Here is a 19,656-nt window from a genome sequence, read left to right as displayed (position 1 = left end):
ACACCCTCCGGGAGATAGTTGAACATCACTCCCTAGCGGACATCTGGCATGACCACCACCCGGATGACACTTCCATGTTCACCTTTGTCCGGGTGGAAGCCCATCGGTCAAGCCACTCCCGGTTGGACTGCATTTATCTATCACACTTCCATCTCTCATGAGCAGAGAGGCCGGAGCCGGCCTATTGGCATTTTAACAACAGCCTGTTGGAGGATGAGGGCTTCGTGACATACTTCGTGACATACTTCCGGGAACTCTGGATAGCCCGGCGAGGGCAGCGGTGTGCCTTTCCCTCGGCATGACAATGGTGGGACCTGGGGAAGGTGCACGCCCAGCTTTTCTGCCGCAACTACACCCAGGGCACCAGCGGACGGAGAAATGTGGCAATAGAGCAGTTGGAACGGGAGGTCTCAGAGCTGGAGAGGCGTCTGGCCGCCAACCCCGAAGACCCGCTCCTCTGCAGAGCATGCCGGGAGAAGCGGGAGGAGCTCCGGACCCTCGAGGACTATCGGGCCCGGGGCACCTTTGTTAGATCCCGCCTCCGCCTCCTTCGGGAGATGGATCGCGGCTCCCGCTTCTTCTATGCCCTGGAGAAAATGAGGGGGGCCAAGAAACATGTCACCTGCCTCCTGGCAGAAGACGGCACGGAACCGGCGGAGATGTGCGGGAGGGCCCGAGCCTTCTACGCAAGTCTTTTCTCCCCAGATCCGACTGACCCTAGCACTTGCAGAGTGCTTTGGGAGGAGCTCCCTACGGTCAGCGCGAGTGACCGAGACCGGCTAGAGCTTCCTTTCACTCTGGCCGAGTTCTCGGAAGCCCTCCGTTGTATGCCCACTAATAAGTCTCCAGGCATGGACAGGCTGACCGTGGAGTTCGACCGCGTGTTTTAGGACGTCCTCGGCCCAGACCTAGTCACCGTCTGGGCCGAGTCTCTGCAGAGCGGGTTCCTCCTTCTCTCGTGCAGGTGAGCTGTGCTCGCCTTATTGTCGAAGAAGGGGGACCTCCGTGATTTACGAAATTGGCGTCCCGTCTTGCCCCTCAGCACAGACTACAAAATCATAGTGAAAGTAATCTCGCTGTGGCTAGGGTCTGTGCTGGCGGATGTGATCCACCCAGACCAGACCAGACCTACACCGTCCTGGACTGTAGTATCTTTGATAACCTATTTCTGGTTCGGGACCTTTCGGAACTCGGGTGTAGAGACGGTCTGTCGTTCGCCCTCCTGTCCCTAGATCAGAAGAAGGCATTCGATAGGGTGGACCACAGGTACCTCCTGAGCACTCTGCGAGCGTTTGGCTTTGGACCCCAGTTTGTGGGTTTTCTCTGGGTGCTGTATGCTTCCACAGAGTGTCTGGTTAAGCTCAACTGGACCCTGACCGAACCAGTCAGCTTCAGGCGAGGAGTACGGCAGGGGTGCCCCCCTCTCAGGCCAGCTGTATGCTCTGGCGATCGAGCCCTTCCTCTGTCTCCTCCGCAGGAGGTTGACAGGGTTGGTGCTGTGGGAGCTGGAGCTGTGGCTGGCCTGTTGGTGTACGCTGATGACGTGCTCCTCGTGATCCAGGACCCCGGCGACTTGGCGCAGGTGGAGGCTTGCCAGGCCATCTATTCGGCAGCCTCCTCCGCCCGGGTCAACTGGGTCAAGAGCTCTGGCTTGGCGGTAGGAGACTGGCGGCAGGCAAGCTCCCTCCCACCTGTGCTTCAGACCATCCGGTGGAGCGCGGGTCCACTGCTCTACCTCGGCATTTACCTTTCTGCCACGCATCCCTCTCCACCGGAGAACTGGGAAAATTTAGAGGGCGGGGTGATAGAGCGGTTCCGGAAATGGACGGGACTACTCCAATGTCTCTCCCTCCGAGGGAGAGCATTGGTGCTTAATCAACTAGTCCTGTCCATGCTCTGGTACCGGCTCAACACCCTGGTCCCGGCCCCGGGTTTCCTGACCAACCTCCGGACATCGATTCTGGGGTTCTTTTGGTCAGGAACGCACTGGGCCCCTGTAGGGGTCCTTCATCTACCCCTGAAGGAAGGGGGACAGGGCCTGAAGTGTCTACACACTCAGGTCCGTGTCTTCTGCCTCCAGGCCCTACAGAGGCTTCTCTATGGTGCAGGCAGTTCGGCGTGGAGCACACTGGCGCACGCCATCCTGCGCCACATCCAAGGGCTCCGATATGACCGGCAGCTCTTTTATCTCCATCCGGGACGTCTTCCGCGAGACCTCTCTGGGCTGCCGGTCTTCTACCAGGACCTTCTCCGGACTTGGAAACTGTTTTTAACCACCAGGTCTGTGGCGGCCACCGAGGGGGTAGATCTCCTCACGGAGCCCCTGCTACACAACCCCCAGCTCCGTGTGCAGGTGGCGGAGTCCTGCTTGGTGCGCCAGAGCTTGATCCTGGCAGAAGTCACAAGAGTCGGAGACCTCCTGGACTACGACTGGGGAGACTGGCTGGATCCCCAATGCTCGCCCGGCGCATGGGGCTCTCCAGACCTCATACCCCTCGGTGCGTGCTTCAGGAGGTGAAGGCCGCTTTGCCGCCCGCTGCTCAAGCTTACCTCAACCGGGTCCTGCTCGAGGGCACGCCCCGCCCACCCTCTACCCCAGGCCCGCCGGACTTTTTAATTGGACCCGTTTCCTGCAGATCCAATCGACCCCCCGCACGCCTTCACTGCGAGCCTGCTGCATGAGCTGCAGCCGGTACGCTTCCAAACCGCGCCAAGGAAACATCTATACACGCTCGTGCTCCACACCCTTCACACCCTCACCCTAGTGTCCTGCCCCAACATAAAGTGGCGAGACCTTCTGCCACCTTTGGAGGGTGAGCAGCCCCGGTGGGCCAGCCTATATTCCACCTTGGTTCCAAGGCCCATCAGGGACATCAGTTGGCGGCTCCTTCACGGAGCTGTGAGCACGGGCACGTACTTGGTGCAGTTCACCCCCATCCCAGATACTTGTCCCTTTTGTGGTGTGAGGGAAACCCTGGCGCACGTATATCTGGAGTGCGCCAGGTTGCAGCCCCTGTTCCAGCTCCTCACAAATCTCCTATTACGTTTTTGGTTGCATTTTTCCCCTCACCTTTTTATTTATGCACTCCCCCATCCGTGGCCTCACAAAGTCGCGGGATCTCCTAGTTAACCTCCTCCTGGCCCTGGCTAAAACAGCCATCTATAAAACCAGAGAGAGGAGGTTGGCCAATGGAGTTTCCTGTGACTGTGGGGCCATTTTCTGATCCTCGGTCCGTTCACGTATCTGGGCGGAGTTCCTCTGGGCCGCATCCACCGACTCCCATGATGCTTTTGAGGAGCGGTGGGTGCTGTCCGAGGTTCTCTGCTCGGTGTCCCCGTCCGGGTCCCTTTGTCTGACCCTTTGATTGGGGGAGAGAGTAAGGGACCCCAGCCCCAGCCATTGCTCCTGCGGACACCACCACCCTAAAGGGGTCCTTTCACATGTGGCTGCACGTGACACACCCCCCCCGGATTGTCCACCCCACAGCCTGCCCCTCTTGTTGGGTGCTTTCAGAAGAGGGAATTGTTGGTGATGCTCGGGCGTGGCCCCAGGTAACTTGAGGGGGTGGCAGACTTTGAGAGTCAATGAAGCCCCCTTGCTCTGGGCCACCAGGTAACTTGGAAGGGTGGAAGACCACGAGAGTCGAGGAAGCCCCCCGCTCTGGCCCGGGCAAGCTTGAACACTTTCCTCCCCTGAAACTAATGAGAAAACAATTGTGATTGGTTGCTGTGTTACACATTGCATATGCTGCTGTTTTTACTTTGTAAGTGTGTTATGCAAATAAAAATATCTTTTGCTTTTAAAAAAAAATTACTCTCCTATAGCCATCTGGCCTGACCCTGTCATAGAGGATAGATCTGACCTGGATGATTGGGGCCCAAGAGCAGGCAGTTAGGTAGTGAGACAGGCAGTTGCCACTGGGAGCCTTCCAGTAAGGAGGGAGGATGAAGGCCCAGAGGGACCGAAGACTCTTGTTTTTGTTTTGATATTTTTCGACTTGGACTTAGGGACTCTGTTATCCTGGAAGGAATTGAATGCTTTATAGCATGTTGGTTGGAGGGCCAACCTGCTTCTACAGTAGGAGTAGACCGAAGATCATTGTCGGGAAACTGAAGCAGAAGTGCCTCAACACCAGGTCTTACTGAGGGGATAGTGAGTCTGCTTTCTATGGAAATTTTGGACTTTGTTGAAAAACTAAGCACCCCAAACCTGAAAAGCTTGTGCCCTATGATGTGTTGTTGTGGCTGAGCAAGAGGGGAGACCATTGTGTATCAGAGGCGATGTAGTTCATCCAGGTTCACCCAACTAATAGTGAAGAATGGAGGCATGAAGCACTCAAACAACAACTCTCATGAGAACCAGAGCAGTATTTTCTAATAAAAATTTTTGGTTTTCAGCTAAATGTTTTTGATGGAAAACTTTTGGATTTTTGGCTGAAAATCTTCAGTTTTTGATTTTTTTGCCATTCCCTGCACTGCCCCATTTTCTGACCAGTTCTACACTGGTGAAATATAGCAACTGTTTAAAAATATGTAGCAATCTGACAATTATTTACAGAAAGAAATGAAATCCCCTTAAGTAAGGGTGTGTGTGTGTGGTGGTTGTGGTGGTGGGTTATGGGATTTTTTTGCTTGGTGGATTGTTCTCAAATAAGAACAGACAGAATTAGCTACTTGGCATATTATTCTCAATACCGAGACACAGCACCTTAATAGCTTCTGAGGACCTAAGACATCGTGTATGTTGTAATTTCCTATGAATGCATTCACATGTAGTCACATATTATGGACCCATGACAAAGAATTCATTTACCCTATTTGGTATGTAATAGCTAATTATGATTCAGTGCAGAGCAGCTCATTCAGAAAGATTACAGTGTACATAATGAATGCAAATTAATCAGAGTGCACATTTTAGATCCTTAATACTGACTATATGCTGCTAACTCTCTCCTAAATAATCTTTTTCCAAAAGCAGCTAGCTTGCCATGAACAGCATGTTTTTTTATGCTTTCACACCTTAAAACTTTCTGTTCTAAAATTGTATGCCTAGGGCGTGCGCACATCTCAACATCAAAGCAGTAATTGTCCACTATAGATTACTTTGAAATTAAATCTAAAAAATACATTTTATGTACAGATTGCAAACAATATTGTGAATGCCTAGCTTTCCTATACTCTCTTCCTTCCCCCACATTAAAAATGGCCAGGTGTGTGTGTGTGTTTGACCTGTGGGGGCCCCCCCCTCAAAAGGCTTCTCATTCAGACCTTATATCCCTGGTGTTTATGTAAATAAATCTTATTTGGAAGACTGTTTTCAAATACAGTATATTTATGTAAGATGATTGTTGCAGACCCATCACTAATGAATGCTTCCTCTCCCATCCACCTCCTAATAGTTCTGGATGAGAAACTAAACAATGATGGGCTATTCTGAAAAAAACAAAGGAACTTCTCCCCAGGGAAATGGACGCTGTCCAGAATTCAGCTTGTTTTTCAATTCTTGTTCATGTCTGTGCTCTGAACAACCGAAGTGGGAAAGAAAGTTCCAGTGTCAAACAAACTTCCACAAAGAAATGCAGATCTGTTCAAAGGTAAAAATAAAACGCTGGAAATGATGAGGTTATTTTTTTGGCTTTTTAAGTCTGTAGAATAGTTCTGCCCTAGAGAAGTACAATAAAAAGTGAACCAGTGAATTAAAACAGACAGCAGAAGCCTGATAACAACCTTTGAGTGTTTTCCTTTCTTTTCCTTCAACATATTTTGGCTATGGTATAGGGGATGTTTTAGCATAGGCTTCAAAATATCTGACTTCATAGAATCAAAGGTTTAAACTCTGGAAAAATCAGTTCAGCACTTCATTGTTTTGGTTTTATTTTAATAAGTTTCATGAGGTTTTAATGTATCTTTCAGAATATACTATACAAACTGAGTTTGAAATTTTTGTCATAAGTGACTTGCCCAAAGCCCGGGGGCGAGGGGGTGTCACTAAAAGAGCTGGGATTAGATTTTAGAGAATCCTGGTTCTCAGTCTTGCGTTCAGACTACTAAACTATGCCTCTCTTAGTAAAGCTCAATAATTAGCATCTGCTGCCCTTTCCCCCTCTCTTTACCTCTCCTCTACTGGGGAAAAATGACATGCACTGTTAACCTGATGGATAGTGAGAGAACTTGTCTGGAGATCTTGACAATATTACAAAAAAAGCAGTGGAATGTCAGAGGACAGCTGTAGTGTGAGAACTGTGGGGTGTAGACTCATGCAGGCTCTGAGGGGGTCAGGGGAGAAGAGATTGATTAGGCTGCTATGTTTCCCGAAAAATAATATTTTTCAGTTATGTTAAAAAGTGGGTTAAGCCACCACACTCCCAGGAGTTCAAATATTACAACAACATCAGTTGTTATCTCTTAACAAACATACTACTTAACCTACACAGTGTCTCAACAGCATCTGACAGCTAAGGCCCTGGAAGTCAGTTTTAAAGGCACCTGATCTTTTGATTTAATCCAGATGGTCCACCCACCTATCCACGCTTTGCTTCCTTAAAGCTTTTTCGTTTTGTTTATTTCTAAAACTCCACCAAAACAATATTCCTGCTGGTGAAAGGAGATTCAAGGGGAAGCAAGAGGATACCAGCATCATCCATTTATGAAGAGAAAAGAATGCAAGCAAAACCAAGAAGAAAAATAGAGTAAACAAATAACATGTTTCTTCAAGAGACTGCAGTACTGCATTTCTGCTACCAAGTGGGGCTGTGTGAGACTATAAATTAGGAGTGCTGTGCTATCCTAGATTTGTTTACAAGATTCAAGGTGGTATCTTCCCATACTAAGTAGGCAGGTACTGTTAGTTTCCTCTGTTTCCTTGGATTCAAAAGAGACCCACAATGGTGGTAGTGTTGTCAACTTTCTAATTGCATAAAACCAAATACCCTAGCCCCACCCCTTCCCCAAGGCCCTGCCCCCCACTCACTACATTCCTCCTCCCTTGGTGGCTTGCTCTCCCACACCCTCACTCACTTTCACTGGCCTGGGGCATGGAGTAGGGGTGCGGGAGGGGTGAGGGCTCTGGGTTGGGGCCAGAAATGAGGGGTTCACGGTGTGGGAGGGGGCTCTGGGCTGGGGCAGGGAGTTGGGGCACAGGAGGGGGTGAGGGATTTGGGGTGCTGGAGGGAACTCCAGGCTGGGGGGGTGGGGCCAAGGGATTTGGAGTGCAGGGGTAGGTGAGGGCTCCGGCTGGAGGTGCAGGCCCTGGGGTTGGGCTAGGGATGAGGGTTTGGGGTACGGGAGAGGGCTCAATCAGCTAGCATGTGGGGGAGGTGAGGGCTCCGGCTGTGGGTGAGGACTCTGGGATGGGGCCAAGGATGAGGGGTTCAGGGTGTGGGAGGGGGCTCTGCGCTGGGACAGGGGGTTGGGATGCAGGGGAGGTGAGGGCTCTGGGGATGGGGCCAGGAATGAGGGGTTTAGGGTGCGGGAGTGCAGAGCTGGTACTTGGGGCGGGGTCAGTGCATGGAGCCCCACGGCCCTCCGCCTAGGAGCCAGACCTCCTGGCTGTTTCCAGTGCACAGTGCAGTACCAGGACAGGTAGGAATATCCTGCCTTAGACCCGCAGCACCGCTGACCCAACTTTTTTAACGGCCCAGTCGGTGGTGCTGACTAGAGCCATCAGGGTCCCTTTTCAACTAGGTGTTCCAGTCTAAAACCAGACACCTGGCAACCCTAAATGGTAGTGGTCATTCTGTCTTTACCTTCAAGAAAGAGGTACTTCTTTAAAGAGAGTGCTCAAGATTCTAATGACTAGTGTTTCGTAGGAGAATCTGACCCTACAATTTGTTTCTTCTCAGCCTATCTCTTCCTTGCATCACTATATCAGATTTTAGGGACAGGGAATGAAAAAATTAGTGTACCGATCTGGCTCAAACCATTCAGAAAGCCCTCTACATACCTTAAGTCCTTCTCTTATCAGTGAATTGTTATCTCAAATGGAGTTGCCTCCAGCTCTTGAAATATACGGAGGAACCTTTTAAAAGACTATTTTTTAAATACAGCCCTGCTTCCAGAAATATTTGACATGGTTACCAAATCAACACTGCAGTTATTTTTACATAACATGAACAACAATTGTTAAACGCCAACGACATTTGAATTCTGAAGATTATTAAAGTCCCTCTTGTCAATATATAGAAGCATGTTCATCCTTCTTGTGTGCTTGTACAGAACACTATTCATAAGGGGGAAAGATGTGGTCAAAGACTGGACTAGAAGCCAGAAGCTCTAATTCCAGCTCTGACACTCACTTTCTCTGTGGCCTTGGCACATTACTTAGCCTATTTGATGGTTCATTGTTCGAAAGATGCTGTCTCAGTCTATTAAAGTTCTAACTAGCTTTATAGCTTCTTTCCTAAAAGGAAGTCACTTCACAGAAATGTTTGCACTCTGGAGTGCCTTTGGGATCCAGGTTCAGGCAGTGACATGATGAGAAAATCATTCATACAATCAGAAGGGACCCCATAAACTGCTCTGGTAACAGTTATGAATGGTCTTTTTAAGATGCCCTGATTTACTTCAAAATCCTTTCCATGGCAAAGATTATTTAAAGTTGTTTAAACTGTTTTCTTTCCTAGATAGGTTTTCAGTCACTTGGGAGAGCATTTCATCTTTTTTTTTCTTTCATAAATGTCTGTTGCTGCAGAATTGCAAACACTTTTTATTACTTGGTTATTCTGATTTAGCTAATGGCTTTGAAGAAGGGCACTTTAGTAAAAATACCATAAAATCCTCCCATCTGAGAGAGCTGCATATTTAGCTAATTTATCCTGCTAAACTAGCACCTCAGTGGAAAGGAAGATGCTAAATAAAAAAGCTGTCTGTGCATAAATAGCCTTTCTAGTACCTTTGTGTACAACATAGTTTTTTGTCTTTCAAGTGGGATTTGTTAAATTGTTCATGTAACCAAAGTAAGTGCACTTGATCCTGTGGGTGGAATTTTTATCCTTTGGTTACATCTAATCTTTTGAGGGACTGAAGTAATTTTGTGTTGAGTATTGTAGATTGGTCTTCATTAAGTAGTGATGTTTGCCCCTACATAGACTTTAATTCTAAAATGAGATGTCAGAAGGCACTCAGGTTTTGTTTGTTTATTTGTTTGAGAGAGAATGAGGAAAAATTGTAGAAAATGAATTGAAAACCTCATTGGTAAGTGGTTTTGAAAGGCCTTGCCATTACTTGGGGAAAAAAGGAGTATTAACTCCAATTAGCCATTGTAGTTTTCACACAAATTAGCAGCTGGACTTATATATAAGCTGGACTTATATATAAGAGGGAGCTTATTCTTGAACTCAGCCTGTAAACTTGTGAAGACTATAGACTTCCTTGTCTTCATTAGGATTTTACCTCCATTTGGCTAACTGGAGTTAAGAACACTCCCTTCCCCCCCCCCCCCCCCCTGCCACCCGCAGTGAAGGCAAGGTCAAAGAGGGTTCTACTAAATATTTGCAATATGGTGCTCACGGTTATAAATTCAATAGACACCACATAGTTATTCCTGTTCTAAATGTAAGAGGTAATCATGGCATCTTGCCTTCTGTTTTCTGAGCCTTTAGAATTCATGTTTTAAGCATTTCTTTGCAAACATGAGAGCTGTAAACTTAAAAAAGAAAGAGAGAACTGAGTGACTCGTGTAATCATATGATTCTGTGAGCTAAGGCTTTCATAAAAGCAACAAATATTGCAAGACTTGCAGTAAAATTGTGAGAACTGACATCATTCTAACTGTTGGCAAATGCTGGTAGTTAAATGGCTGCCACTCTATGTAGCTCCCTAGTGGGAAAACAAACATTGTGAGTTGTGGAGATGGACAGGAACCAATATTCCAAACCTGAACATGCCTTAACTTTAAGTAAGTTTGGTTCTGCACCTTGACACTGGGCTCTTGCTCATCTTTACATCCCGTCCCCACCCAAACCCCAGCACTCACTGAAGTGAGTAAATAGGATTGATGTAGCTAACCAATTGCCTTATAATTAGAAGCCACTTTTGTTTTAATTACTCTGTGTGATATAGAAGGAAGTGCTGTGGCCCAAGAATTTCATGTGGACAATTAAGTGTGCTTCTTCCTAAAAATTCAGCCCATTATTTGATATACACCTCTGCCCCAATATAACACGACCCAATATAACACAAATTCAGATATAACGCGGTAAAGCAGTGCTCTGGGGGGGACAGGGCTCCGTGCTCAGGCGGATCAAAGCAAGTTCGATATAACACGATTTCACCAATAACACGGTAAGATTTTTTGGCTCCAGAGGACAGCATTATATCGGGGTAGAGGTGTAAATATATCTTCATTGTATATTTATATCGCTGTCTCTTTAAAGCTCTGTTTATTTGAAAGACAGTGGGAATGAAAGTGGAGCGAGCTGATATATAGGAAATGTTTTGTTCTCACCGGGTGAATCATACGCGAGCTGATATATAGGAAATGTTTTGTTCTCACTGGGTGAATCATACTGTGTGTTTTGTTCATCAACGTACCTTCTTGTAGATAGCAAATATCGTTCCTATTGATGCCAAGCAATCTATATTGGAAGAACCATCTAGTGGATCAAAGCACACCACATATTTACCCTAAAAAGAGAGATAAGAGGAGCATTAAATATGTTGACTTGCTGTATCTTTCTCCTTTGTTTGGTAAACACCATCTTTTTCTTACTACATTTAGATAACCAAATGCCTTTGACAAATCCAGACCAAATGTACAGTTGTAGTCTGTATAGCACATCACCGAAATGCAGAGAGAGAAAGGGCTTGCCCAGACAGCTGACAGAGTAACTACACAAAAGATCAGGAGTGAGGAAAGGGCATAGTGTGAAAGCAAAGGAACTGAGCAGTTTTGTTCCAGACGTGTCTTGGTTTATTGAACAAATTTTGTTTCAATTGTATTGTGAGCGGAATGAATGGATTTATGAAGTGAGGCTTGAGGGTAAGAAGGCAGGAATGGCTGGCTTTTGGAGGAGTACTAATCGAAATCCTGAACTGAGAATTAGTGGGACTGCATGTTAAATTAATGAAGGAGATATCATAATAGAAGATAATTTCCATACATCTGGAATCCCAGTAAGTAGCCATTTGTCCTCTTAGGGTAGTTAATTTAGAGCCCAGTTCGGACACCCTTGCTCAAACTGAGTAGCACTTTACGCCTTATAGTGCTGGCTAAACATTCATGCAAACAAAAACAGGTCATGCCAATGTTCAGAAAAGGGTCAAAACATGATAAGATTGAATTGGGATCCCAATTTCACTAACATGCTCACAAATAATTATTCCCCCAGTTTTAATTATGAATCCTTTGCAAGGACTTCCTTACTTATTGAAAACTGCTCACCCAGTGTAACTAATCATTTAAGCAGTAGAATAATATGCAGATTCTCTGCTATTGCTTAGGAACTTGTGCCTTTTTGCTTTTTTACAGGTAACAGTCCCTAAACCCTCTTTTCAATACTTGGAGTAACAGCACCACCTGCTGCTAAATGAGAGAACACAGACATATGTACAGACCCTCTTGTCTTGTGGCGTGATAATGGCATCTTTATTCTCCTCTGAGACTAGGACACAGGTGCCATAGGAGGACTGTAGCATGTTAATAACCAGAGAATTGGATAGCACATCCAACTTCTTCACTTCATCACCAGTCACGTTCACAGTTCCTGCTATTCCATACCTAAAGAAAAGAGGATGTGTACATGGCAGTGAAAACACTAAGAAACCTCAAAGCAAAAAGACAGGCCTAAATTTTGACATGAACATTAAGACTTCAGAAAAGTGGTGACCATGGCTTTTCCCAGCCAATCTCCCCCGCCTCCCCACACCTCCCACATACATCCAAGTCTTTAAAATATCTCTGTAGATATCCATTCCTGGTGGTAAATGAAAATCTGCCCAAGAGAGGGAAAGATTGTGGCTTCAGTTCTGGGCTCTGCTGTGATCCTTTCATGGCTGTTCAGCCACTATAAAGTTACCTTAACTGACCTCTGAGGAATACCCCTGGCACCGGAATGGCCCTCCTCCAGCCTCAACCCCCGTCGTGCCCCGCCCCCCCTCCCCCGAGGCTCCAGCTGTAAGTGAGTGCTGGGGGAGGTGGCCAAAGGATGGAGGCTTGTTTGAGGAAGGAGAGTGTGTGGCCAGAGCCTATTCTGTGCCCCAGAGCAGCCCATAGGGAGCCATTCAGCATCTCCATAAATTAGACCAGCCAGTAAGGAGTCTTTAACTTACATCTGTGGCCGGACAGATCCCTGTCCAGGCCCCAAATTCAGAGCCTGACAGACCTCGTTGAGCTACCTCCCTCTCTGAACTGCACCTCAAAATGAAGCTCTATGTATTGGACTAGATTAGACAGTGATGGCATTTCCATGATAAAACCCCTATTTTCAGAGATTTAGTTAGAATTTTTTTTAAGGCAAAACTCTCAACTCGGAAAATAAATTTTTGATTTACTTTATCTGATTCAGAGACCAAGGAAAGCAAATAAGAGCCCCTGTGACAGCATTTTATTGCTCCCCTATAAAGCAAATACTTTTTTGATTTGTTTTAAAAAAAGGCAGGTAGCTAGTCCTCAAATGGACTATTCTCTCTCTCTCTCTCTCTCCTTAAAAAAAATGTTTTAAAAATCTAAGTGTTTTTCCCTGTTGGAGCTCTTGTTGGGGGAACTATGTTACCCCTCCCTCTGTGTCTCCCTCTCCAACTCCCTCAGGATAGCATGATGAGTGTTGTTTTTTAAATACAGTACTGACCAAGATTTTCAAAAATTAAGTAGTGTTCTTGGGGTTCCTCAGTTTTTGGGTGCCCAGCTTGCCACCCACCCTCTGAAAATTGGGCTCCCTTAAGGTGCCTCAAGTAGGGCTCCTCCCCCTAAAAGATGCCTAAAATCACTAGTCATGCTCAGAAATCCTGGCCACTTATTTTTAAGCTATGTTTGTCTGGGTAACCTCACTGTTGACCATGGCCCTTAAACATAAGCAAGACCGCAGGGCACACTGTTATGGCTTCCCACAGGAAGATAAATGGTTGTATTCCTTGTGCACTCAACACTGACTAAAGTAACCAGGAGGTGCAAAGAATATGGCGTCAAGCCCAGCATATTTATTAAGAATTCTTCACTTGCCGTCCAAGTGATTTGATCTTGCTCCCATTGCTGAAGTCAGTAGGGTTTAACCAAATGTGCTGCATACTGTGCTTTTTAAAATCAGAATGAGCACATGTTGCAGTTGGTTTAGGCTTCCTTTATAGAAAACAGAAGTAGGCTTCATGTCAAATTTTATATCGGACCCTAGCCATAATTTTAAAGAGATCCCAAATGGCACGCAAATTAATCAGTTTGGTAATATCCCTCACTAATGTTTTCCACATGCAAGCGATTCTACTTCTTGTAATGACCCATATATACCACCAGATGGCTCCATTTTGCAGTCAATCAGTGACTGCACTTCAGCAAGAGTTGTTGATTCCTCATGGAAAACTTATAGTTTGAAGATTTTCAAAATTTATTTCCCCTTGTTTTTAGGTAAATTTGCTTGAAGACAGGAGTTTTGTTTGTTAAATATCTGTCTGTTCCTGCTGCTTATTTTGCTACCACAATAATGTTTGTTTCAGAGTAACAGCCGTGTTAGTCTGTATTTGCAAAAAGAAAAGGAGTACTTGTGGCACCTTAGAGACTAACCAATTTATTTGAGCATAAGCTTTCGTGAGCTACAGCTCACTTCATATGCATCCGATGAAGTGAGCTGTAGCTCACGAAAGCTTATGCTCAAATAAATTAGAGACTAACCAAGGTGCCACAAATACTCCTTTTCTTTTTGCGAATAATGTTTGTGACGACTTCAGTGGTTGCTGTGGAAATTACATCCGGGGCTGGGCGGGGGATTGTGAGGGGGAAGAGAGACACACATGGATTATTTCACTCATCACAGAAATGCATCCACCTCTGAGATGGAATGGAGCAGCTGTTTTAATGTGTATAGTATTGGGATGGGAAGTGATCCCATCAAACCTATGTCCTTCCTTTTGTCTCCTTTGCCTCCTTTTCCTTTTTCCCAAGAATATGGGGGCCTGCTGCTGTCATCTCCACTGCCCCAGAGTCCATCACTTTCTCCCTGATGGGTTCTTTTCCTGGCACTGATGCCCTCAAGGAGTGTACTAGAGCCGCCCTGGGGCATCTGCCATTGCACAGCAGCAACACCTGGCAAAGGAACTGCACCTATAACAATAAAAATATAACACGATAGGGAAGGAGCAGACCCCCTGAACTCACAGCATAGGATTGGAAGCTATGCCATCACAATGCATTGTTAGTGCCATGCTGAGGATTTCTGTGGAATTGGTTCAGCTCTCACTTGGTGGGAAGATTGCCACCAACAGAATCCACAGTGCTAATTCCTGCTGCACCTGGAAATATTCAGACTTTACAAAGGCCTGATATTAGTCAGGGAACAAGGGGTTGGAGCAGATAAATTCTTGTGAAACAAAGGTCATGTTTTCATGTGTTTGCCAACAGATGCTAAAGCTAATAAGCAGAGTTCCCTATCTGATTGCTTCACTCTTTGCTTATGTACAAAACATTACCACAGCTGTCGCTCTAAAGCACTTTGTCACTTGCAGCAGCTCTCTCTGTTGAGGGAAATAGTTGGAGACTCCCACAGCTGAGGGAAGGGAAATAATGACCCATGAAATATGAGTACAATGATTTCTAAATGGGGTATTTTAAAGTCTTTCATAGTGACATTTCACTATTAAGATTGTTGGGGCATGCTACAATGTGCTGCTATAATTCCCAGTATGTGGTTTTATTAAATGATTATGTATGACCTACAGATGAGACTTATTTAGTTGATATAAAGACAGTGCAGCTCAGTAGGCTCACAATTAGTTGCAGAGCCCAACAACTGACTTCAGATATGTATCCACTCCAAGATAATCTGCTCAGATTTCACATACGTAATGTATGATAAGTATTTTATTTTCAAAGAAACAAATGGCATTTGCCTCCTAACTGCCCTCTGTGTCTTTCAAAATCTTCTCCTTTGTTGGTGAATAGAAAACTTTAATATTTAAAAAGTTAACACTGACTTTTTGAAAGAAGCCACGCCATACCCTCTTATTTGGGAGAATTTGAAATGGCAGGCCTATTTAACTTCATCTGTCATTTAAAAAAAAAGTTTCTAGCCCTTTTTCATGTGAAGATAGCATTGAAAATATAAATTGATGTCAATCCTAGTGATTGATTTCAAACATATTGTCACTGACATTTCCTAAAGATCATGGTTCGTTGTATGACATGACTGATAATATCCATGGGACGTATGATTGCTGGATTATTTCCTGAAACTTTTGTTTTTCAAAAAGAGGCCTTCCTTCCTCAATATAATGGATGCTTCGATTCTGAGGGAGGAATTGTAATGTTGAAACATTAGTCATGTCTCTTTTAGGTTAAGAATAAATTCTGTTTCTTATCTATATAATATTATTTGCTATGTATTTTAGGGTTTTAAAACTTGGAATGCCACAAAAGTTCCGAATGCAATTTTTCCTTTGTCATGTCAGTGAAAACAGTTTGGCTTTATTTAATATCAACAAAAGAGAGAGAGGGGAAAATGGTCTAGTGGTTACAGCACAGGAGAGTCAAGGATCTATTTCTGGGTCTGCCACTGACTCACTGTGAGACCTTGGGCAAATTGCCTAACTGCTCTATGAATTATATTTCCCATCTGTAAAATGGGGATAATGATACCTTCCTCACATGGTGCTGTGATGTTTGTCCTTTGCATTTCTACAGCGGTCCTTATTCAAGAATCTTAATTCATAGTTTGCAAAGTACTAGACATTCCTCTGCCATAGAGTATAGAGGAATAAACTGCTTAATGGAGTATTCTGCTACACATATAGCCACATCACTAACCCTTGGAATTAAGCGTACACACCATACATATATACAAGAATATATTTAAATTATACATTTTATTAGATTTCTCTTCCTGCCTCCAGCCTCTATTGACACGTTGCTACTGAAGGACCAGCATCAGTGTCTATTTTGAGCCAATGCATGAAAAACAGGTCAGTTCATTTCAGACCGTTCCAAGACAATCCTCAATTCCCATCTTCTAATAGATCAGAAGCCAAACGAGCTGGTTGTGTTTGCCCTTCACATAGGGCCACACACCACTTTCAGGTGACCTTGACACCCGGGGCTGGGGGGGTGGGATACACACAAGAAGGGTAGCATATGTCCTTCTCTTAGCGCTGTTGAATCGTTATATTGTTAGTAATGTAGTTATGGATATGGACATCAGCATTCCCAAGGTAAACCCTGATTTTCCACAGTTCAGACGCTAGCTGTGACAATATGTTTGGACGATAGCAGAAGATATCTAAGTGTGATAGTCTGCAAATTTTCTAAGACTTAAAAATACACCAGTTCCACCATTTTAAAAAAGATAACATGAATAGGACAGGAAATAATGGAACTAGGTTTCTGTTTTGCTTTCATCTGTTTTTAAACTGAAATTTTGCAGGACCACAGCTAGTCTCAGGTGACATTTCAGGAACAATTTTAAAATCCTCCATAAACACACTCCCCCTTCTGGCATATGCATAATTTCCAACCTCTGCTAGATTTTGGGCTCAGAATTCACACCTTCAGTTACGTGGTTTAAAAGAGGCCTATTGAATTTAAAGGGTGAATTTTTGAAAAAAATCACAAAACTTTTGCCCTTTCCCCAGTCTTCATGTGGAGGCAAATCCCTCTCCTCCTTCTCCCTTCCCCCATATGTCTAAACAGGACTTACATGTGGGCGAGGCCTGCCTTTCTGACTGCAGAGGAGATGGCCTTCACGGCAGTCAGCATTGAGTTGAGCAGCTGGGTCAGCTCCCCTGTAGCGCCTTTAATACGTCGCCCCTTTTCCATAACGTATCGGGTAAGGGTTAACATATCCGTTTCGAAGGGACTTCTGTCTGACATCTTTGTTGGCAAATAAAGTTTTTATCTTTTTAGTTAGAACCAGTTGCTTTCCTGCAATGTTGCTTCTCCTCAGTAGCTGTTGTATTTTAAGGAGATGCCGTTGGCTTGTTTCCTAGACACGGTATATGAAACTGTTCTTGAGCCCATGTGATTTAAATGCTTGAAATAGCTGTGCAGAGTCTGCCTGTTCTGTAGATCTCCCAGGGTGCATAAAAGCAGCATGAGAAAGAGAAAAACTACCCCCTCCCCCTTCTCCTCCACATATTTAATCTAGTGATTTGCAGACATAATACTATAGTCCTATTGCATGGAGACCAGTGAAAGGTTATTAGTATAGATGTCTTGCTAGCAAGTCAGTTAAGTGCCATTCAGCAGATAGGTAGGGGAACTCTCTGTAACAAACTAGAATGAAATCTTGCCCCTGCTGACCATCTGAAAGATAAATCAGTTCACTTATTTGACATCCTCTTGACAAATTTCAAATGGAGAAAATATGCAACAGCGTTGTTGATACGCTAGTTCCTTACGCAGTAGACTCTGCTGCACGTCACACTGAGCACTCTGAATTCGGTACACTAGTGATCTCGCTTCCAGTACAACACAGACTAGGCAATTTAGCTGCGGGGTCAGTAGCTAAGTTTCAGTTTTTGAACGGGAAATTTTTCCCACAATGTTGTGGGGCTGGGCAGCAAAGATCAGTGCCAGGAGGCACCTGGTTTTTGCTGGCTATCCCACTTTGGTCTGCTTCTTCAGCTCCCTGGTCACAGAGGGCCTAGCTTTCAAAGGCATTCAGAGTCATAGCGCTAAAGGCCAGAAGGGGCCCCCAGACAGTCTATCACAGGCCACCACCACCATTCAGCACTTGCACAATGTGCAGGAAGTCAGTGGAAGTTGCATGGCCTCTCTTGGGGGCAGGAGGGCTGCAGAGTACTACACCTTTGAAAAATCACATTTTAAACATGTGTCATTGTAAAAAAATAAAAAAAAAGGGGGGGGGGCAAGTACTTAAAATACCTACCTCATACGGGTAGTGTGAGGCTTAGTTCATTGTCTCATGGGAACTGTTCTGGCATGCTAAATTATATAACTAGACACTACATGCTTATCATATACACATCGATTTGCCACAAATTTTCTCTAGAGGTGTCTTATATTCCTTGTTAGCCTGCTGTGATCATGTTCAACTATCATTCTTTCTTAGTCCATGCTAACTTGTAATATCACAGAGCTGGTGCAAGTGAAAAGCACTGGTGAATTAAGGCCTGATATATGGCTAAGTAGTTATTTATTCAATAACTTACAAGAGCAAGTTAAACTTTAAGCATTTCTATACACCACAATTTTGCAACAATGTCACTAGATTGATTTTTAAATCAATGTTATTACACTGGTGCAACTTTTTTAATATAGACAGGCACTAACTTGCACCTGCATTACACTCTCCGCATGCTTGGACAGCCTTATGATTGTGAAGTGCTTTAAGATCTGATGAAAAAAACACTATATAAGAGCTAAGCAGTATTATTTGTTAGAATATTGCTGTGTGTGGACAGAGAAATGCAACTGAAATAGGACTGATAGCATAGATGCTCTGTAACCTAACAATTACACACAAGCTTATATTAACATTTTAATTACACATGGTATTGTTCTTCTCACTACAGATAAGATAGTAAGGACAAACTGAGTGTAGATGCAAAAAGCACATGGTATGAAAAAGTTAGCCCCAATTGTGAACTTTATAGTTACATTTCCTTACTTTTGTTAAGAAGAGCTGCAGTACTAGATAATGACTTGCAACTGAAATCTTTTTAACCTGTAGCATTTTAAGTTCCTGTTCACTTGATCAACTATCAGTACGTAAATTAGGGATCTTTGTACAATTTAAAGCTTCTTAATCTCATCCTTTAAAAATCAAAAACTGACAATGCTACGTGACACTAAGGAGTAAGGGATAGATGCATACTGTATCTGGTAGACTTCAGCTCTTGGGATTTTTGTCATATCTCTAAGGAAAGAGCATATGGAGTGGCAAATTGAGTTACTCAGATGGATCTCCTTAAGGTTTGAGTGCTAGCTATCAACTCTGTTACCTCTGTCCTCCAAGATGTTGATAATTTCCAGAATATTTTCTTCCATCTTTCATCTAGCACCAAAGCACATGAGTCAAACTAGGAGTAACTGATATTTTGGAGCATCTTTTGCCAGGCTGTAGGACTTTTCTTTCTTTGAAGAAGCTCCATATGAAGAGAAAAACCTAAAATATTTTGTTACTTGAGGAAGAGTGTGATTAAACTACTGCATATTCACAAGGGGACAGAGTTAAAGTTGTACATGCAGCCTTAAGCTGCAACTCTCAACCATTTCCATACTGGAATCCTTCTAACCCTAAACCTCTGTCCTGTCTAGCCAGAATCTTGCTGGGCCCATCCAACCACAGCCCATTTAGCAACACAGGAATGGCAGGATGGTTATGATCCGCCTCACCTGTTCCATTTATCCTAGGTTCAGAATCCATGTATCTATATTTGTCCCCCCACTGGAATGGGGATAAAGTTCAGTGAACAATTCTAATCAAAAATTTGTTTTAGTTGGTTCAAAGGGTGTTGTTGAAGCTAATAGAACCATTATTTGATCTTTTCTTTCAGGTG

The 19,656-nt window shown here is 44.5% G+C and overlaps 1 protein-coding gene across 2 annotated transcripts in view; it reads right to left on the bottom strand.

The window, feature by feature from the left end:
* The window catches only part of LOC140911611 (fructose-1,6-bisphosphatase isozyme 2), a 43,411-nt gene extending 25,949 nt beyond the window's left edge, over positions 1-17,462 (bottom strand). The window contains exons 1-3 of one of the 2 annotated variants that reach the window (XM_073344987.2): positions 16,833-17,462; positions 11,554-11,716; positions 10,531-10,623 (exon numbers count right to left, since the gene is read on the bottom strand). In XM_073344987.2, the coding sequence (XP_073201088.1) occupies positions 10,531-10,623; positions 11,554-11,716; positions 16,833-17,005 (429 nt within the window). In that variant the 5' untranslated portion in view covers positions 17,006-17,462. The remainder of the gene's footprint in view (positions 1-10,530; positions 10,624-11,553; positions 11,717-16,832) is intronic. The other variant, XM_073344986.2, reaches the window with a different exon arrangement.
* Positions 17,463-19,656: the final 2,194 nt, after the last annotated feature.

The sequence above is a fragment of the Lepidochelys kempii genome, chromosome 5 (genome assembly GCF_965140285.1).
Source record: "Lepidochelys kempii isolate rLepKem1 chromosome 5, rLepKem1.hap1, whole genome shotgun sequence".
Classification (NCBI taxonomy): Eukaryota; Metazoa; Chordata; order Testudines; family Cheloniidae; genus Lepidochelys; species Lepidochelys kempii.
The sequence above is the reverse complement of the archived record's forward strand: the minus strand, read 5'-3'. Positions and strand labels throughout refer to the sequence as shown.